This window comes from Staurois parvus, unplaced genomic scaffold (genome assembly GCF_062004578.1).
Source record: "Staurois parvus isolate SC_StPar_1 unplaced genomic scaffold, SC_StPar_1.0 ptg000005l, whole genome shotgun sequence".
Taxonomy (NCBI): Eukaryota; Metazoa; Chordata; class Amphibia; order Anura; family Ranidae; genus Staurois; species Staurois parvus.
Genome location: NW_028317801.1, coordinates 2,452,729 through 2,475,462, shown reverse-complemented (window position 1 = coordinate 2,475,462; position 22,734 = coordinate 2,452,729). Strand labels below are relative to the sequence as shown.

The 22,734-nt window shown below is 39.9% G+C and overlaps 1 protein-coding gene across 3 annotated transcripts in view; it reads right to left on the bottom strand.

Moving 5' to 3' along the window:
* DPP6 (dipeptidyl peptidase like 6) overlaps positions 1–22,734 on the bottom strand; it is a 1,666,940-nt gene that overhangs the window by 361,412 nt on the left and 1,282,794 nt on the right. For all 3 annotated transcript variants that reach the window (XM_089692326.1, XM_089692191.1, XM_089692252.1), the window contains exon 4: positions 13,536–13,630. In XM_089692326.1, the coding sequence (XP_089548452.1) occupies positions 13,536–13,630 (95 nt within the window). The remainder of the gene's footprint in view (positions 1–13,535; positions 13,631–22,734) is intronic.

The following is a 22,734-nucleotide window of genomic DNA, read 5'->3' as shown; positions in this document are numbered from 1 at the left end:
GGAAGAAAAGCTTCTTTCTGCTGAAGGATTATTGGTGAAATAGGCCAACAATACATCATAAGGAATGCATTTCCTGCAGCTTTTTCCATACAAACCTTTTTATAACTAGTAGGGAGTATTGAACCCTGGGCACCAGAAAAATAAAGAAAAGTCAAGGGTCCTTTGTGCAAAGTCCGAACAGCTACCCACTCACAGATCAAACAAATAACATGAAAGCTCCCCATGGGCCTTTTATAACTGTGTGTGTATCTGTTTGTTTGTTTTTTATTGCAATGTTTGTATTAGGTTTTAACAGGAAATTCAAGCAATTGTTTAATTACAAAAGGTTTATTTGAGTGCATCCAAAAATTTGGTAGCTGGTGCTTCTCCATAAATGAAGTACAGTGAGGGAACATTGTTACTCTAGGAAGAAAGTGTGTTAAGGGCAGGATCAATGGGTAAAAATTAAGGAAAGCTAGTTTGAAAAAGAAAACTAAAGCAACAACCACATTTAAGAATGGGTAACGTGGAATATATTACAATTTTTTTCTTTGGTTTGTGTACACTTTAACAAGAAACACACATCAGCACATAAAATTAAAGCAGTAATAAACACAAAAGCAAACCTTTAGTATATGGCAGTTTACCAATTCTTATATGTGATGGTAGCATTAGCTTTCTTTTTAAGTCTTCCTTCCTTTGTTGTCACCAGGTGATCTGGCCACTGAATCTGTTTTATATTTTCAAAAGAACAAGTTCTCTTGCACAAGTATCAGTTACAGGCATGAGACAAACCATTTGCCACTGACAGGGGTGCTTACAATGATTTATGTATTTATTTATGTATTTATTCATATAAAACGTGTATCCCAAAAGATAAGAAAACTGTTTGCTGTAACTGCTTATAAAATGTTAGCTGAAGATTGGCTTCAATTTGTTAGTGTATCTAAGTCTGCTAGTACATCTTACACTCCCCTCCTTCAAGGCTCACAATGCTGCTGTCCAAAGGTGCCCCTGTGCTCCTTCACCCAGAATGGGAGCAGTCTAATACATGACTGTGTTGCTGGACAGATCGCCAGCTGAAAATGGGGAAAAACCTATTAAAAAAAATGAATGCAGCCGCCACATCTAATTTTTGGTAAGCTGTAATATATTACATTTTTGGTTATGGGTTTATTACCGCTTGAAAGCTATTTTATTTTGTATAGAACATGATGTGATCACACAGATGATACAGAGGATCATTCATCATGAGATCTCAAAAGCTCCAAGACAGATGCAACCTACAATATGCTTCTCCAATACTTACACCCAAGGTAAACATCAGAACTGAACAATAGGTTGACCAATAGCATTGGTTGCACATCACTGCTCAGGACCAGCTTCATGATAATGGACCATGGCTACATGGATATGTGTTGGGACAGCTGCTTGTAGTCTCCACAAGGGGCACATGTAACAGGGTGACAACAAAGCAGCATGATTGTACCTATGCACTACCCTTTTATACTCTTTGTCTTGAATTCCTTAAAAAAAAAAGAATACTTCCTGGTATGCAAATGTGTGTTTAGGCAATCCTGTGCCAACAGTCTTTTAGCTTTTTATCTACAGTGTGAGATCTGAGGCACTGATGCATTTGACATCTATTCTCAGAAGATTTGGGGAGAATTAATCAAACCCGGAGCAGTCAGGATCTGGAGCAGCTGTGCATTGCAACCAATCAAGTTCTATGTTTGGCTTTTTCAGTTAAACTTTGAAAATGAAAGGTATAGTAGCAGCCATGGACAGCTGCTCCAGATTCTGGCTGCTCCAGTTTTAATAAATTCCTCTATTGGAATGAGAAGAGTCCCTTCCTCTTTTTCCTTCTTTTATTCCTCCCCCTTCACCTCCTACTCTTTTCCAATTTTTTGCCTGTGACCCACCACCACCAACAGGATCATTATGTGTAGAAGATACATTTTTGTGACTATTTCATCAACCATCTCTTCAAAGACTAAATATTTCCTCTTAACACCTAATTGGCTCCTAGCAATATGGGTGATATGCATGTTATACACATGTGGTCTTAATGGTCCCTGTGGAAACTTATTTGAGAACACTCCTTTTCTTTTACAGATAACAAGTTAAATCCACCTTTAGATCCTTTAATGTTTGGAGTGACAAAGGCTCTTGGATAACATCAACATACAATTTACAAATTGGCTGTATCACCCCAATGTGTTGGTTCTAGTTTATGGATGCAACTATGATGTCTGGAAGATTATGTTTGCAAAGGGTCTTTTAATTGATCCTATATATTCGCCTTTGAGGATTGCCTTATATTTTTAGCAATACATGAATCTGTCAATGAGCCCTTTCTGAGTTTGATCTGAAAGGTTTGCAATTGTAGTGTTTCCATATAGGAAATAGATGAAAAATTACTCTCCTTTAGGCGCACCCTGAAAACCCACCTCTTCAGGAAAGCCTACCCCACCCCCTGCTAATTGCCGACCTCCTCCACTCCTCCTACCACTCCATCCCCCACAGCTGTCTCCTCCTGCACCACTATCCCTCCCTCCTAGATTGTAAGCTCGAAGGAGCAGAGCCCTCGAACCCCTCATGTTTCACATTGTATTGTTATTGTACTGTTATTGTTCTGTCTCCCTTTGTAATGTACAGCGCTGAGCGAACTGTTGGCGCTTTATAAATACTGTATAATAATAATAATTTATGATTTAATGCTTTACAGCTATCTTCCTTTAATTCAAAGACCAACAATATTCTTTACATAAATACTCAAAGAATGATTTTATCTCAATAGAGCTACACCACTGTTTCTACGTGATTATTAAAACTTTTTTTTATTTTCTGTGTTATACAGTTGTGGCCAAAATTATTCAACCCCCAATGCTGTAAAGGGGTTTAGGGACTATAGTGTACATTTGGAATTGTATTCAGAATCAAATCCTACAAGGACGTTGTAACTACCCAAATGCAACTAAAATGACATCAATTGTTTATGTAATACAGTAGTAAATGGTTCTTATGTGGTTTCTTCATTGCCACAATTATTCAACCCCTTAAAGACTACCACTCTGAAGAACAGAGGTTCATACAGGTGCTTTCCATCAGGTATTGAAAACACCTGTGGATGTCACCGAGCAGCAATCAAGCATAATAAGCACCAATTAGGCAGCTTTAAAATGACTGTGATACTCAGCTCCTTCTAGACATTTACTGGTGTGGTTACAAACATGGTGAAGGCAAGAGAATGGTCCAGGAAGACAAGAGAAGAGGTGATTTCTCTTCACAGGAAGGGCAATGGCTATAAGAAGATTGCAAAGATGTTAAACATACCAAGAGACACCTTAGGAAGCATCATTCGCAAATTCAAGGCAAAGGGCACTGTTGAAACGCTACCTGGTCGTGGCAGAAAGAAGATGCTGACTTCGACTGCTGTGCGCTACCTGAAGCGTAGAGTGGAGAGAAGTCCCCGTGTGACTGCTGAGGAACTGAGAAAAGATTTGTCAGATGTGGGTACAGAAGTTTCAGCCCAGACAATAAGACGCACACTGCGTAATGAAGGCCTCCGTGCCAGAACTCCCAGGCGTACCCCCTTGCTGTCTCCAAAGAATAAGAAGAGTCGACTGCAGTATGCCAAAAGCCATGTGGACAAACCACAAAAGTTGTGGGATAGTGTTCTGTGGACTGATGAAACAAAATTAGAACTGTTTGGGCCCATGGATCAACGCTATGTTTGGAGGAGGAAGAACAAGGCCTATGATGAAAAGAACACCTTGCCTACTGTGAAGCATGGTGGAGGGTCAATCATGCTTTGGGGCTGTTTTGCTTCTGCAGGTACAGGGAAGCTTCAGCGTGTGCAAGGTACCATGAATTCTCTTCAGTACCAGGAGATATTGGATGGAAACGTGATGTAGTCCGTCACACACCTGAGGCTTGGGAGACGTTGGACCTTTCAACAGGACAATGATCCCAAGCATACCTCCAAGTCCACTAGAGCATGGTTGCAGAGGAAAGGCTGGAACATTTTGGAGTGGCCATCGCAGTCACCAGACTTAAATCCGATTGAGAACCTCTGGTGGGACTTAAAGAAAGCAGTTGCAGTGCGCAAGCCTAAGAATGTGACTGAACTGGAGGCCTTTGCCCATGAAGAATGGGCGAAGATACCCGTAGATCGCTGCAAGACACTTGTGTCAAGCTATGCTTCACGTTTAAAAGCTGTTATAACTGTAAAAGGATGCTGTACTAAGTACTAAGATTGAATGTCACTTGGGGGTTGAATAAAACTGATAATGCTGTGAGCACAGAAAAGACATTTGTGGTTATTTCATTATAACTGTTATGTTATATTTGTCTGACCTACAAGTGCCTCTTTAATGTAAATGTAAGCAAGATGACTGAATGATCAAAAGCAATGTCAAACTGGCCAAAACACTCAATTTCAGTGGGGGTTGAATAATTTTGGCCACAACTGTATATGTCTAACACACTTGTTATAAGTAAGTAAATATATTTATACACTAGGATGTCTTCATTCATTTTTTTCCTGTTAGAAGGATTGTTTAGGGAAGAGCTTGTTTTTAAAAGGCAATACCTATGTTTTTAGAATGCGTTTTATGTCTTTAAAACTATTCTACAAATACAAATGTTTGTTAGGCAGTTGATTGCATAAAGTGATATCTTTTTTTTACTTTCTTCTTTATATTTGAACTTGGTAGCACTGAAAATAATTTTTTACAGTAGTGGTTTATAGAGTCTACCTGCATTTGGCTTTGGGTGTAGGCTTAAAAAGAAAGAGATTGTCCATAGCATGGGCTTTGAGGTTTGTTCATAATGTAGTCACATTTGAGGAGCTCTGTAAATTCCAACTTCAATGGTTTGCAAGAAACTCCGATTAAGGTATATATATTTTTTTCAACAATTGTGAGGTTTGCAGGAGAGTATTAGCATTTAACTGACTAGTTTCACTTGTCTTCTGCAACTACTCTTCAAGTGAACCTGTATTCAGTTTAAATCTTCAGTCACAACCGTTAGAGGTTCATAAATCTTTACTGTCCTTTGAGACAGGGATATATTAATTCATAGACAAGTGGTTTAAATGCAGCTGCATTTAGGGGCTGGACACTAACATACAGAAAAAAATGCTCAAGGCCAGACCACTGTAACTTTGTCCCTTACTATCCTGCTTCATATTTTTGCCCTTCCTGCTTCATTATTTTGTGTCCTAGCAGGTTGTTTTTTTTCTACCTAATTTATTTCTTCTCTATATCGGTCTTATCCCCTTACTAGCCTTCACTTTTATATAGGTGTGTGGATCTGTCCAATTTTTATTATTTAAGGACTCTGTACTCCACCCTACTTTACTTTTCATTAAGGTCTTCTCCCCTTTCTACCTTTAGATTACTTTTGCGAGAGCTCAAAGGTCTCCTTCCCTCTTTTCCTTTAGATTACCATTGAGAAGGCTGTTTTATTTCAGATTTTTTTCTGAAATCAAGTGTTAAGGCATTATGATTTACCCCAGCTGTTCACTGGCCGATCTTTGGTTGAGGCATATGTGTTTGTTCGACATTCTTTCTCTGAAGTCAAGAGTTACAGTAGGTGTCCTAGACTTGAGACTGTTGTCTCTGTATAATGGCTGCTTAGTTTTTCTCCACTTTATTTTTTAGGTCAATCATCCTTTAAGATGGCAATCTCTCCCTAGTGGTGCTACCTGGCCTGTTCTGCAACCATATCAGTTTGGTACCCTTCCTTACATAGTTACAAAGTTACATAGTTAGTCTGGTTGAAAAAAAGACAAAAGTCCATCTAGTACAACCAGTAAAAGGGGAAAAACTATACAATCCTATTTACACAAACCTATACCCTTCCAGAGGAAGGCAAAAACCCCAATATCAAATTTGCTCTACCAGGGGAAAAAAAATATTTCCTGATCCCCCAAGATGTAATTGGATATTGCCTGAATCAACTTTACCTATAAATATTAGTATCCAGTTATATTATGTACATTTAGGAAAGAATCCAGGCCTTTTTTGAAACAATCTACAGAGCTGACCAGAGTCATCACTTGAGGGAGTTTATTCCACATTTTCACCGCTCTTACTGTGAAGAAGCCATTCTGTATTTGGAGATTAAAGCTCTTTTCCTCCAGACGTAAAGAGTGTCCCCTTGTCCTCTGTGATGACCTTAAAGTGAATAGCTCTACACCGAGTTTACTGTATGGACCCCCTATGTATTTATATATGTTGATCATATCCTCCCTTAATCTCCTCTTCACAAGAGAGAATACATTCAGTTCCTCTCATCTTTCCTCATAGCTGAGCTCCTCCATGCCTCTTATTAGTTTGGTTGCCCTTCTCTGCAATTTCTCCAGTTCCCTGATATGCTTTTTGTGAATTAGTGCCCAAAAACTGAACTGCATATTACAGACGAGGTATTACTAATGATTTGCAAAGAGGTAAAATATATCTCTCTCTTTGGAGTCTATACCCCTCTTAATACAAGAAAGGATTTTGCTTGCTTTGGAAACCTTATAGTAGCACTTTCCATATTACGCCCCTTTTTTCATTTACCCTTTTCAGGCATTTGCTCTTTTAGATATTCTATTGCATTCCATTGGGTCTCTCAGTGGATTTTGCCCAAACCTCAGGTGCATTGGTTTTGGACATTCCTCATGTTCAAGAGTTACTATATTGCTATGTCCCTCAATAACCAATTAAAAAAAAGATTTTTGCACTTACCATAAAATCTTTTTCTTGGAGTCTATAGAGGGATACAAGTCTCTCCCCTCTGTCTTATTGGCCCGATGTACTGCTTGCTCACAAAACTGAGGCAGGATGGTGGTTAGGGGTAGGATCCTACTTTTTTTTCTGTTTGCCAGTGTCCACCTCCTGAAGGAAGCTGCATATTACCCAAAAGTCTATGAAGTACTATACTCCTGTGGAATGGACTCCAAGAAAAAGATTTTATGGTAGGTACACAAATATTTTTTCAGATTTCTTGCACATGATTGTATGTTGTAAGTGAATGTAGGCCCATGTTATTTTAATACACTTTTCCGTTTGTAAATTACACCTTATTTACAATTTTTCTCTCTCATGAGCAGTAGAGAGATGAACTGATGCAAATTCTTATTGAGTAGCTTTTACCAAAAAGAGTTTCTCTGTCCAGCTTTGTCTTTTACTTAGTTCTCTGAATCACGTTTTCACCCGACTAAAATGCAAATCATTGTGGCAGTAAATCGAGAGACTTACTGTATCTGACAGGAGCTGCACATGTAGTCTTTTAATCATGGAGCTGAAGTATAGCTCATGTCTCTGTTCAAACAGGGCCATGTCTTTGATGTTCTGGACCAGTCACCAGCCATAGTAGACAGAGAGAAAGCAGTATCGGTATTGTATCCCCACAGAAATATTACAGCTCAGTGTTTCTCATAGCAAACATTTCTGCAGACAAATTTATCCCCAATCTTAACACTACCAGGCCTATTTAATAAAATAGTAACAAGAGCAAGGACAATACATTACAGCAACCAAGCAGACTTTTGTTTATTAACATCGAGTCAGTGAAAAATTAATTCTTATTGGTTGTGTTTCCAATGGTCTTTTTCCTATTAAATATTCCAGGACTAGCAATTGTTTACGCCTTAAGGAGCTCCTCCAGCTCTTTTCAATTTAGGTATATGTGCAATGGTTGAGATTGCTCATAATACCACTTTTGTTGATTTTTATAGCAAAAAAACCCCATAGAACCACACGTATTTCTAATTTCAACCAAAAACTAGCTTTAAAACTTTGATACTGTACAGTGAAGGAAATAAGTGTTTGATGTCCTGATGATTTTTAATGTTTGCCCACTCAGAAAGAAATGATCAGTCTAAAAATGGAATGGTAGGTGAATGGTAACACTGAGAGACAGAATAGCAACAAAAAATTCAAAAGAAATGCATGTCTAACAAACTTAGTACTTGGTGGCAAATCCCTTGTTGGCAATCACAGAGGTCAGACGTTTCCTATAGTTCGCCATCAGATTTGTTGCCTTGGCCGTGTGTTTTGGGTCATTGTCATGCTGGAACACCAATCCACAACCCATTTTCAATGCCCTGGCTGAGGGAAGAAGGTTCTCACCCAAGATTTGACGATACATTGCCCCGTCCCTTTGATGCAGTGCAATTATCCTGTCCCCTTAGCAGAAAAACACCCCAAAGCAGAATGTTTCCACCACCATGTTTGACAGTTGGGATGGTGTTCTTGGGGTCATAGGCAGCATTCCTCCTCCTCCAAACATGGCGAGTTGAGTTGATGCCACAGAGCTCGATTTTGGTCTCATTTGACCACAACACTTTCAACCAGTCCTCTTCTGCATCAATCAGATGTTCAGTGGCAAGCTTCAGATGGACCTGTACATGTGCTTTCTTGAGCAGAGGGACCTTGCAGGCACTGCAGGACTTCAATCCTTGTCGGTTTAGTGTGTTACCAATTGTTTTCTTGGTGACTGTGGTCCCAGCTGCCTAGAGATCATTGACAAGATCCTCACATGTAGTTCTGGGATGATTCCTCGCTGTTCTCTTGATCATTGACACTCCACGAGGTGAGAGCTTGCATGGTGCACCAGACCTAGGGAGACTGACAGTTGTTTTGTGTTTCTTCCATTTGCGAATGATTGCACCAACTGTTGTCACCTTCTCACCAAGCTGCTTGGCGATAGTTTGGTAGCCCAGTCCAGCATTGTGTAGGTCTAAAATCTTGTCCCTGACATCCTTGGACAGCTCTTTGGTCTTTGCCATGGTAGAGAGTTTGGAATCTGACTGTTTGATTGCTCCTGTGGACAGGTGTCTTTTAAACAGGTAACAAAATGAGATTAGCACCACTCTCTTTAAGAGACTGCTTCTAATCTCAGTTTGTTACCTGTATGAAAGACACCTGGTAGCCAGAAATCCTGCTGAATGATAGGGGATCAAATACTTATTTCTCTCATGAACATGCAAAACAGTGCATAATTTGTTAGACAAGCATTTATTTAGAGTTTTCTGTTGCTCTTCTGTCTCTCAGTGTTACAATACACCTACCATTCGATTTTTACACTGATCATTTCTTTGTGAGTGGGCAAATATTCAAAATCAGCAGGGGAAAAAATACTTATTTCCTTCACTGTAAATACTAATTTGAAAATGTACTCGTTACTCCTTTACTACAAGAATATTTATCTGTTGCACACTCCTAGTTGGGTGCTAAGATTTGTATAGTTAGGATAAGTATAGATGTGTTTCTCTGCTTAACAGAGAAACTGTTAGGAAAGTCTAATTGGGCTCTCTGCTTTACAGAGTGCTGTGATGGATTACTCAGGTTTGCTCATGATGAGCTGCTGAGTTTGCTTTGAGTTCTGCCCACCTTCTGAAACAACTAGAGACTTCCAGAACCTGAGAGGGAACTAGGCAAATGAGCAGCATGAATATGGATACAGCTATGGCCGATTGCAGGGGAGGGTGGCCCCATTGCTTGCTGTGAGTGATATTTATATCGGAAACAATTGCTGGACAAAAACTGTACGGCCACACTAGAGGATTTTTTAGGTGCAGTGAGAGACCACACTATCATAGAAAAATATCACAGTTTATTAACATAAAATAATCACAAAAAGGATTTTTATGACAAAAAATACAAAATATACACAACCCCCTTACTGTGCCCAAAAAAATCTGCTAGTTTGGCCGTACACTGTTTGTCCAGCATATTTTTCCTTACATTTTTAGGATGTGGCACTAGGAAGCTTTATACTATATTGTCTGGTATTTATATTCTGTGAGCACATGGGTTCAGCATCTTTCCCTGGAGAGGACTGCACCAAGCCAGGCTGGAGGCAGGCTTGCCTCGCCTGGCACTTGCTGCCATGAGGAACTCAGGTGTGCGACCTGTGGGCCTGAAGTTAGAAAGAGTGACCCTGGTTCTAAGGTAAGCTGACTGAGGGGATCTGTCTGTCAAAGATCTGTCTGGTATCACTGGAGAGAGAGTCAATTGGAAGATTGGAAGGAGGCACACATTCTGTCCTTGGACTTGTGAGTACAGACACTCAGTGTGCTTTGCTACCCCTCTGGTGCTTGATCGTCGGTGTGGGTCTGAAAAAAAGGAAATACTGGCTGGTGTCCTGCAGAGCTTATTCAACCGTTGCTGCTGCAAAGGACTGTGCTCGGTTTCTATCACTTTCGGATTGCCACAGTATCCTGTAACAAACCTGTACCTGAGGAGCTTAGCCTTGTAACTACTACAACCGTCGGACTTTGCTCACTCCTAAAATACTTGTTACTATAATTTAAACAGAAGTCTACTTTCAGCCAGGACTTTAAAAGTGCTCAACTAAGAGATCAGCTAGATGTCCTTGGTTGTAAATAGCTCTAATTTTGGACTATTTTTCTAAATTCCCAATCCCTATCCCCAGTTTTGCAATAAAACTCCAAAAAAATAAACATCCTCTAGACTGGTCATTGAAGACAATGAGCAAAACAGTGTGTGTACCTGGCTGTGGTCAATACTTTGTGCCTGGCTGTGGGGCGAAGCAAGGGGAGATCTGGGCAAAAATACAAGAAGTTTCTCCGGGGGTAGCACTACATATCGAATAAAAACATTGAAGAACCTACATATACTAAAGAAGTATATTTTTACTTAACACAACCCTCCCAACAAAAACAGAACCAAGATAATCATGCATGCTAATAGCAAACAAATTTTTAAAAGTTGCTAAAGAGAGGGATTAAAGAGGAGGAAGAGGAAAAATGCCCAAGTCTACTTAAAGTGATTGTAAAGGTAAAAATCTACAAAATGGCACACATGTCATGCTTACCTGCTCTGTGCAATTATTTTTCACAAAGCAGCCCCGATCCTCCTCTTCTGGGGTCCCCTGCTGGCATTCCTGGCTCCTCCCCCCTCCGGAGTGCCCCCCTAGGAATTTGCTTGCTATGGGGGAAATCATGAGGGCTCAAGTAAATATTTAGGAGGGGCTGGGAGGGGAGAGCTGAAAACAGGTTTTTACTTTGCAGAGAAGGCATTATGTAAAAAAAAAACTTTAAAACTACTTTGCATTTTTTTTAAATAACCCCCCCCCCCCCTGGGGGGTTTAACCATGCGAGGACAGTAATTTTATGCAGAAGACAGCTCTGACATCAGCAACATTTTGCATCACTGAAGAGCGCCCAGCCCCACAAAAGAAATGAAGAGAAAGAGGGCCTGACACATAATCTGACTTGTCTGGGACTCTTGAAGAAAGGTACAAAAAACGGTAAGGTGACTGGACACAGAAGTAGAGTTGGGCTTTAATAAAGGGCTAATTTGGACCTAATTAAGACTCAAAGAATTTTAAAATGCATTCCATGTGTAAATATATTGTGAGAACTAGCACCAAGGGTAGAGCTCTAAAGCACACAGCCACTTCTTTTTTCTTCTTTTTAAGGGCTGTTTTTGCCCAATTTTATTTAAAAGAAAGTTCCATAAGTCAAAAACCATATATTTCCCTCACAGGGGTTTTCAGAATTTGACTCTTCAAAAATACAGACATTTAGCCTCCTGGCTTATACATCCAGTCCTGCTGCTCTGGCCTTCCACTTCATGCTCACGTCTGTCTCCTGCAAACTCTTTTCTAAATGGCTCTTTTCACACAGCTAGCAGCCCCTTGCTGCTCTGGCTCCCACCTCTCCTCGGTGGAGCTCTCCTGACTCCTGGGCAATGACCTCCTGTTGGCCGGGGTGGAGCCCAGTACCCTAGTCAGGTTATTATTTAAAGCTCTGAACACACCTGTACAATTAGCGTGCTGGGGGTTCAGAAAACATGGACCCAAGATTGGAGACTTCATCCCTCCCAAATCACTTAGAAACCTCCTGGCCTCAGGTCCCGAAAATGACTTTATGAACAAACGAGGAAACTGAAAAGCCAGTTTCCTCCAAAAAGAGCAAACTGCCTGGAGACCCTCAACCTGTTTCGTTGAGAATCCTAGGTTATAACCCTGATTCCCACTGTGAGAGTGCTCAGAACTGCCACTATACTGTGTGTATATATATATATATATATATATATATATATACACATTTTTTTTCCTTTAGTGTTTTCCTGCAGATTTGGCACAACAGACCTGTGATTTGCTTATTATGGCTGCAGCACTGTAACTTTGTAACAATTCTGTTATAATACACTGAATGATTGCTGTAACCAGAGGTTACAATGAATATTCAAGCTGGAACTACTCTGACTGATACCTGCTCGTTATTGGTAACTGCTCGAGTTTTGACCATTCAAGCTGACAATAGGCTCAGACAGGGGTGTATGTGGGAATGCAGGGCAGCATCTTATATAAATATACTGGAAACTTACATAAAAACGTATAAATAATGCAGTTAGTCTGTATCTGCAAAAAGTTAAACAAGTCCAACTGTGCTTTATTTCATAGACACAAAGAGCAATGATGTGAAGATTTTCAATAGTCAATCAAACTTCATTATTTTGAAACAGTCAGAGGAAAGAAACAACATTTTGGTTTGGTTGCTATGAGCTAAATATCTTTTTTCATGTATGACAAAAAATTGTCCACTAAAAGTCTTGTTCATAAGAACGTATCCAGTGTCAGATGTGAATTCAGAATTGGTGATCCGTGTGGAAATGGCTGGAAAACGCACTCACCAGAAGTAAGACACATAAACGCAGTGTGCATTAAAAGCTCAAGGGTCATCAATCCAGAGGGAAGTAAAGCTGGTCTGGTTACAGGAATGGTGGGTCCCTCCTCCGTAAATGCAGCAACAGATCTTCCTTCTCTCGATTAGAAGTAGAATTCCAAGATCCAGGTTCTGCAAGCAAAAGCTCCTCAAGGGAGTTTTAGGGAAGGACACCCATAGTGAAGTAGGTCATAAAAGGCAGCTTTATTCAAAATAGTGATATCCAATTCAAAGCAGGCAGGTATCATACAGATGTGTCAGCAAGACAACTAACCCTGGCACTTCGAATAGTGGCCGCCGGGCCTCCACGTGGCTCCGGCGGCGTAGCGTCTCGACGTCCAGGCTCCTCCTTACGCGTTACGTGCGCACGCACATCTTCAGAGGTATGGAACCATGGAACCATGGAATGGTTACAGGAATGGAGGAGGGACCCACCATTCCTGTAACCGGACCAGCTTTACTTCCCTCTGGATTGATGACCCTTGAGCTTTTAATGCACACTGCGTTTATGTGTCTTACTTCTGGTGAGTGCGTTTTCCAGCCATTTCCACACGGATCACCAATTCTGAATTCACATCTGACACTGGATACGTTCTTATGAACAAGACTTTTAGTGGACAATTTTTTGTCATATTGTCACTATTTCAGCGCTGCACTATTTTATGTTATTGCTTTTAAGTTTTATTGGTTGCTTAGAGTGCCCAGCCGCTATCAGGATTAGCGCTCACTGCTGTTGTTTTCTTATTTATCTTTTTTCATGTACTGCCAGTATTTTACTTGATCAACCAATATTGTCTGTCAGCATAAAAGTATTGGCATTGATCGGCCCAAGCATCCGCTGTCTTGCATTAGAAAATATACTCACGAACATCTTCTTCTCTATCAATAACGTTGACTCATTCCGCTCCACATTCAGCTTCACCACATGACCCTGTTGTGTTCTAAATAACAATTCCTTGCCTGGAAAAAAAAAAGAATATTGATGAAATATGAACTTAGTTGTACTGTTACAAAACAGTTATTGAATGTACTTGCTGCTTTCAATGTCAAATAGTAATAAAGTAAAATAAACACTGCAAACAACTAAATGCTTTAATGTGATGTTCATTAAGTGAAACAATGGCATACAAGGAAGCGTTATAATTTAATGCATAAATATTCTTAACAAATACAAAAGAAGAAATAAGACATATAAATTACATCACTGTATTTAAAAATAAATAAATAAATAAATATATATATATATATATATATATATATATATATATATTTTCCTTTTTTTACGTCCACCAATAATCCAATAATCAAATCCTCACACTTTGTGCTACCAACTCTTAGACAGCAGCTCACTGTATGATATTGGCCACTAGGAATATGAAGATCGATTAGCTCTCTCTATTGTATCTTTAAATCCACTTCAAACTCAGCAAGACAATATATATAGCTCCAGATAGTTCTACAGAAAGGAAGATCCAATATATTTACTCTCTGGTAAGTTGTATTCTATATACATGATCAGAATTAGACTATGTGACAGACGCAACCCGCACAGGGGCTATTGGAGGGGACTGCAGACTAGCCTCTTGCCTATTGACCATGGCCCTGGAATCTGAGGGGGCTCTATTCTTTGGTGTGTGCCTGGGGGGGGGGGGACCAAAGCAGTTTACTTTGGATTCAAGTCCATATTTCCCCAAAACACACAGACTCTGATAACTGGAGGACCAGGATACAGATTTTGGGTCTCTGTGCCCCAACCAGCATTGACTGCTTTAACCCCCCCCCCCTTGCTAGACTCAGAGACTCTAAGCAAATGTTGATATAATTACTATTATTATTACTGCAACTCCCTCCTCACTGGCCTGCCTCACCACAGGCTATCCCCGCTTCAGTTGATCCTGAACACGGCAGCCAGACTCATTCACCTCACCAACCGCTCCGTTTCCGCCACCCCCCTCTGCCAATCCTTCCATTGGCTTCCGATTGCACGACGGATCAAATTCAAAATCCTAACACTGACATACAAAGCTGTCCATCATACTGCCCCAAACTACATCACCGACCTAATATCCAAGTACCACCCAACACGCACACTCCGCTCCTCTCAAGACCTCCTTTTCTCTAGTTCCCTGGTCTCCTCCTCCCATGCCCGCCTCCAGGATTTCTCCAGGACATCACCTATCCTCTGGAACTCCCTACCCCAATCCATCAGACTATCACCTACTCTCCTCTCATTTAGGAGCACCCTGAAAACCCACCTCTTCAGGGAAGCCTACCCCACCCCCTGCTAATTGCTGACCTCCTCCACTCTTCCTACCACTCCATCCCCCACAGCTATCTCCTCCTGTACCACTATCCCCTCCCTCCTAGATTGTAAGCTCGAAAGAGCAGGGCCCTCGAACCCATAGTGTATCACAGTGTATTGTTTTCGTACTGTCGCATGTTCTGTCTCCCTTTGTAATGTACAGCGCTGAGCGAACTGTTGGCGCTTTATAAATACTGTATAATAATAATAATAATAATATAATCAACTAAAACAAACCTGATGTGAGGATTCTACCATTGTGTGCCTCCTAGGTGTGCATTCCATCGTAAGTGAGGTAATTGAGTCACCTATTGTTTGTCTGTTGACAATTCCTCTTGGAGGCTCCTATGTGGTGAGATTAGACTGATGTCAGCTTCACCTCATTACCTAATCAGTGTGGGATGTTTATCCTAATGTGTAATACTTGTGGTTATTGTTCATGTGGGGACTGCCCCTATTTGTGAAGTGTATAAAAACCTGTGATTTCTGTTCAATAAAGGATTCCAATTTGGCATCTAATCTAGTCTCATCTAGTCTTGAGTGCAATGCCAGGCTATAATACCTTGGTCCTGTGTCCTAGTGGCGAGGAAGCGGTTCTCTGATAGAATCACCTAATTGGGGTGACAGCTGTTCCGTCACAGACTAAAACAAACTCCAATAGTGCAATGCCATCAAAAGCTATTAAACAATTAATAGAAATACAATTTACATCTTCTCTAGTGCATAATCCACACTATACAGTGTGACTTACAAAAGCATGGCAAAAAGTACATAGGGTCCATTAGACAGAAGACCCATGACCAGTAGATGTGAATATCATGTACATGATGACTCAACATGTCAAGAAGGACTCCTGACATTTGTCAACATCTGTAAATCTATTGGGAATGGTTCTTACCAGGGGTGGACTGACAACTCATGGGGCCCCCGGGCAATAAGGGATCATGGGACCCCTGTGTCCTTGCCAACACTCAAACTGCACCCAAAAAAGCCTATAAAAGATGCCAGGGGCATCTCATGGGGCCCCCTACTGACCCCGGGCCCTCGGGCAGTGCCCGAGTGCTCGAATGGTCAGTCCGCCCCTGGTTCTTACTGTTCTGTTTACCACTTTTATAGTCTAGCAAATGTCATCCACACTGCACATTTGCCAGAAAAAATAATTTTCTGTCACCTGCATTTTACTAGTTCTGCTATGTTTCAAGTCTCTACAGAGCTTTTCCTGTACTTGTTGGGTATTTGTTAATTTTATTTAAATTTTTTTAAAGAAATATTTCAAAGGTTCCCTTCTTCCCCTTAGCTACCAGTCTGACAGACCAGACAAACAAAATGGTATCCCATGACAATGGAACAGCAAGCGCATGACTCCCTGTGCCTTTGCTTTAAGTGAGCTTCCAAAAAGGAGTGCCCTACAAAAGCATTGGTGATCATTGCTAACAGATCCCAGAGTCAGATATGCCACTACTGATATCCAGGCGAGGGTGCTGGCATGGGGGGTGTTCTGTGCAACCTACTTACCCTTTCTGGCAAGTAGGTGGCCACCTGCTCCCTTGGCACCACCTCCCTTTACCCTTTCACCACTGCATTGCCAACTTAAAGAGTAACTCCACTTTTGTTGAAAAAAAACAAAACAATCCCCTCTGGATGATCAATTTACATTGCACAGATTTTAACAAATTTTGTTGCAAAACTCTACCTGTTTCTGCTCTGAAGAAAAATCTGTTTGTTGGGTTGTATCAATGTGCAAAGTGAATCTGAATGGGAGTATCCCTTTAGAAGTGATTAACCACTTGGGGGTATTTCACCCCAATTATTTTTTTCAGAGGATGCCCAAAATCTGACTTGTATCTTAGCTCAGTAAGCCAATCACATAAGCAGAAAAAGGCCTTTCTGGGGAAGTTCTGTACACCAACAGTATACAGTTTGCCATATTGCATTGAATTTTACCAGAAATTACAGTGCTGCAGATTTAAAAGGAAAGCTAATTTTTAATAACATTCACTTCAATTACTTGTGTAGCAACTGTATATGCTATATTTTTTTTTTGCTATACTTTTTCCCAGAAAAAGCTGAGTTACAATTTGAAGCAGATAGTGAAATTGTAAGTGTATGACCAGTACGCTAAAAAGGTCAAGGCAACTAACTAACTAACTAACTAACTAACTAACTAACTAACAGATATATAAATGCCTAAACTTGGTCACACATTTTACAGTCTGATTGTACAAACTTTTTTAGATTTACCAACAGCTATAAACAATATAATTCTGCTTTTCAAAGCAACATCAGCCATAGCTAATCAAAAAGAAAAATTAAAGAGGGTTTCAATATAGTAGCCCACTATGCATTCTAATTAATCAGCAAAAAAGTGTCTGTGTGCAATAATCAATTATCCTGACCCGGGGGAGAAAGCCCTTCTGTAGAGTTTAATAAACTGTTATAAATAATTGATACAATCTAGATAACTTAGGGACAGAGTCTTATGAAAGTCTGACAATGTATGCATTATTTGCTTCACCTACCCCTATAATTAAAGGAAAAAGTATTCTCCCTTGATCATGAGTACAAACACAGCTAAGTGTTTAATTACAAGAGTTGGTGTTATGCTCCATAGACTTAAAATAGCTGATTAGAAATATGTTTAAAAAAAAAATGACACAGCTAATTGTAATAGATTGCTGATGCGCTTGATGGACTGTTGTCAGCTGGGAAATACTTATAACTGTGTTAGTCATTAAATGATTCCAATTCTTTATTAGTGCTTGCTAAGTATTTATCTTGCTTATACCACCTTTTGATCAGCTGCGCAGACACTGTCTGTGCTTTTTTAACAGAACAGGGCAAAGAGCTAAGATGGTTCTTGGTTTGGGTATACTGCAGTTTGTGTTCAAACTAGTAAGCTGGTTGAAAGTTAGCCAGGGATGCTGACATTGTAAATCTATGTAACATGAAACATTTACAAAAAAATTAATTATTGCCACCTAGTCACAAAAAAAGTAGTATGACTATTCAGCATTTTATCTTTCTTTGAGCTAATAATGGATATTGTATTGAAAACATACTACATTTGCCTTAAAAACTGATAAACTATTTTATATTTTAGCACCAGCTTGGAGCTCCTGCGGTTCTGTATATATGTGTGCAACTACATGCCTGGTCCTTAAATGTGGAGTAACTATGGAGCAGCTGCTGTAAAACTTTGATAAATTCAGGGGTTTGTATTTTTCTACAATTTTAAAACATCCATTGTTATGCGAATTTGGTAAATCAGCACCACAGTGGCAATAGACATTCGCTATTCTGGGTGGACTTCACATGACATCGTCCCCAGAATGTGTCTCACATGGGCCCCACAGGCTATGTGGTCTGATCTGTCACCTGCTGTGCCCACTGGACACAGCCGATGACAGAACACTGTATCGGACTGCTGCCTGTATTGGACCGCTGCCTGTAATGTGATCACTGTAAAGGTACATCCAGTACACTTTGGGGTATCACAGCTCCCCTTTCTTTAGGGCTTGTATACTAGCAATGACAGAAGAAACATTGGACAGTAAAAAGTGTCTAAGATTAGCATAAAAAGCAGTGCAAGTGAAAGTTCAGAAAGGTGGGCATTAGTTTACTGACTACAATTTCACTACATAAACCCTACTGTGACTTCCCCTGGAATGCATTGGATGTACCTTCTAATTTTTAATAAATACTAATACATTTATAATAGACTTATTTGCATCTTTTTTTTATTAATATGGGAGATCCTTTATGTTAGAAAACTGCCTTGCAGATCTGAAGACCACACACTTGATTACACTTATCATTAGACCCAGAGCTCCATCATGCCTTCCTTTCCACAAAATGCCACCGTTGGAAGAGAGCTACAGAGTCAGGTGTAGCTATACAGTGATCACTTTGGTGACCAGCATGAATGTGTATAGCAATTTGTGCATACCAAGAATTTCTGTTGTATGCAGTTAGAAGTGTGTAGTTGAAGGTTGATAGCAGCTTGAAGACAATTAATTGAGAAAATTAAAGCTGAACTTTAGCTTGGTGCCCTCCACATTCTTTTTGTTTTCTAAGATCCTACACATCCTGTTATTCTTAAATCTTCAGGATTGTCCAGCCTTATTCTTCTTCCTTGGGGGCCTAGGTGGACATTCCCTCCTATTGGACTGAGAGTTCCCTTCTCCAGAAGGTGTGACCATGATGGCCTGGGCCCAAGGAAAGTGGTTTGGAAGATACTGCCTGTCATTCAATTCATAAGACACGTAGCAGAGGACCTCAGAGGGGAATGTCTGCAGGGGATAAGGTGAGTATTGCAGAAAGGCTGTTTTTTTTCAATTGGCAAATCCACATATTAAAAAAAAGCTAATTTCACTTCATGAGTTTAAGAGACTCTGTTGTGAAATGTGAAAAAAATTTAAAAACCTGTTGCTGATAATATGTGCAGGTGATACCTGCAATAACCTTTCCTGTTGCAGTTGATTTCTGGGTTGTTCTGACAGATGAAGCTCAGACACTTTGGGAGTAGTACTGGAGTATTGCCACTACTAAGCCACCAACACCAATTCTTATTGGCCCTTCACTTGGCCTTACTGGCCAATAGTAATATGCAGAAGGGAGAAAAGAATGGATTTGAAACAAACACACACACACACACACACACACATATATATATATATATATATATTTTTTTTTTTCAAGTGCAGTAACCCACCTTCAACAGCTGTTGCCAATTAATAATTCTAAGAATGATCTAACTGCTATAGATTACACCAGGTCATATATCCTTACAATAAATACTACTTTGAGAGACATTCTATTAAAAAGAGGTGACCGACAGTAACCAATCAGAACCTTAATATCTTTAAATGACAAAGGTAAAATGTAAGTTTCTGCATTGGACACACACTGTTTTTCTTTTCCTCTCTGTCTATAGATAGTATAGATACTATAGAATATATATAGTATAGATAGAATAAGAAAATGTGATTTTGTAAAATGAAGCTGTATTTGTGCTATAAAACAGCAGATGTGGATGTGCAGTTGATGACAGGAGCATAAAAGAATAATATGCATGGCCCCAACCAATTGTATTAAACTGAGGAATGAATCCCATTTTGGCTAAATTAGTTTTAAAAGAGACGATATTTAAATACTTTGTGTTACAATAAGACAAGGGTGTGCTTTACATTCTAGCATTATTCCCAGTGGGGTTGATTAAGGTGACACTTTAACTTAGGTTTGTGCTACCTACTTTTGGTAACATTTTTATGTACCCATTAACAATAAACCAGTGACAGTTCCTTAATAGATAACCTGGAAGAATTACATGAATAAACAAAAAACATTTTGTTTTTCATAATTTACATAATTGCTCAATCACAGTCTGTCAACTCATTACTGACTACTTAACTCAAGCAAACTGACAATGTAATTGCTTTCATCCAGCACATCTTCAAATCATTAGTTAAACAAATACAGCCAATGCAATTAAATCTTCTTTCTATACATGAATTCTTAAACTCTTCAAGTATGCAAAGATTGAGGTTTTTTAGTTTTTCAAGAGGGAAGTTTGACTATTGGAATGGTCATACAATAGCCATACAAAATCCATATGTTAATGATTATAGTGGTCTATTCCATGCTCTGCAGTTTACCTCCCAAATATCAACAGGGTGTTAAAAAATGAAAATGTATGACTTGACCCCAACCCCCTTGTTAAAGAATGACAAGAGAAAGCTATGAAGAGAAAAAATAAAAATGTTAAAATACTTGCCCCACTCCCCTGGCTCACTGAGGTGAGGATGATGTCACTTGTAGTATTCTAGGAAAGTGCTGGGGTGTTTTCTTGTGAGATTTTGGATCTCTAACTTTCCTGCAGGAGGCCCAGTGATGTCATTGACACACACAAAAAAATTGTAAACAGGTGTGTAGGGTAAGCATTTTCTTTCAATGTTTTTTTTCCCCTTTCACTTAGTGTTTTTCAGAGGGTGGTAAGAAGACTGTTTATTGTTATTAAAGGTTCATTTTAAAAAGAAAGCTTCTAGTTTTTTTGGTCAGAATTTAATTGAACAAGCTGAAGTTAGAAGCTGATTGGCTACCAGGCACAGCTGCACCAGATTTTGAACTCTCCAGCTTTAGTTAATTCCATAATCACCTTGTACACTTAGGGCAAAGAGAAAGTGTGTCTGAAAGTCTCTTCCCCTCCACCAACCCACTGATACATACCTTTCCAGTGATCTCCCACTGCTCCTTTTGCAAGAGCAAAATATGAGTCTAGCTGCCAATCAGCCTAGTGGATGTCACTTTAGGTTCTGAAATGAGATTTTGTTGCCAGCTGGAGCAGTGGCCGTGTCTTTTCAGTAACAGTTTTACTTTGCTCTATATGCAAAAAGTGACAGCATCTCTATAATGGATATTTGTGGATGGGGGGCCCTACTGTCATTAGCAGTGCTTATACAAGCTCAAATCTTAACTTTACAACTTTATTGAGGTCTATCAGGATGCCATGTTTACTAGTAAAAAACACACTGTGAGTTCATTATCCCGTTGCCTTTATGGTAGTGCTATACTGCTTTTGCCAGGTGCTTCTTCTCTTGTTGAAGTCTTGAGTTTTCTACTACTTCCATCTAGAGCCTCAAGTTTCTCTTCCATTATCCATACAGCATCTACAGTCACAGTCCAAAGCTTCAGTCAGTCAGTCTCTGATACTGACATAAAGGCAGGTATAATCACACTTGTGTACTAGTTTTAAAGTGGTTCTAAAGACTCAAGTTTTTTTGCCTTCACGAATGAAGGTAAAAATCCTTCTGTGTGCAGCAGCCCCCCCTAATATTTACCTGAGCCCCATTGTGATCCAGCCTTGTGCACAAGAGCCTCAGCTGTCCAGAGATTCTCCCTCCTCATTGGCTGAGACAGCAGCAGGAGCCATTGGCTCCCACTGCTGTCAACCACAGCCAATGTGGAGAGAGATGGGATGGGGCCAAGCTACGGCTCTGTGTGTGAATAGACACACAGAGCAGCAGCTCAGGGGCGAGCCTGATAGGGTGTCCCCATAGCAAGCTGTTTGCTTTGGGGGCACTTGGCAGGAGGGAGAGGCTAGGAGTGCTGGCAGGGGCTGCTCTGAGCAAAACCATTACACAGAGCAGATAAGTATGACATGTTTGTTATTTTAAAAAAATAAAAAATATTGCATTTAATATCACTTTTATAACACTCCATAGTTACAGTTTAATATCTTACAGTGAGTCCCATTAAACACTTGATTCTCCCTCCCTTTCCTTAGTGTGAAGTTTTTTTATTCCTATATTTGAACTCTGGTCCCCTGTAAGGTCTGATTCTTAGATAGTGGGTGACTTCCATGTCAACCTGGGAGTGCCATACATAAATTGAAATTACATCTCCTGAATTTACATCATATTCACACATCAGTGCAAGCTTCCAGGCTTTAGAATTAGCCAGTTCCTCAGGATTTATCCTGCAGCATTTAGTCGGGCCTCTGGAAAGAGAACAGAGAAGTTTGGAACTCAAAATCATTCTCTGGCTTTCACTTATTGGTCTCACCGCTCAACTCAGAAGGCCTGATACAACGTCCGCCAGGAGTCCATTACCTTTTGATTCCTCACCCAGTGCAGTACCTCAGCCCTAACCCAGAACCTAACCCAAAAGCAAACATTTCTTATATTGCAGCTTCCCAATTTCCCAATTCTTAGATGTGATGGCTGTAATAGTTTCTTGTTAAAGCTTTCTTTCTTCTATTTTCATT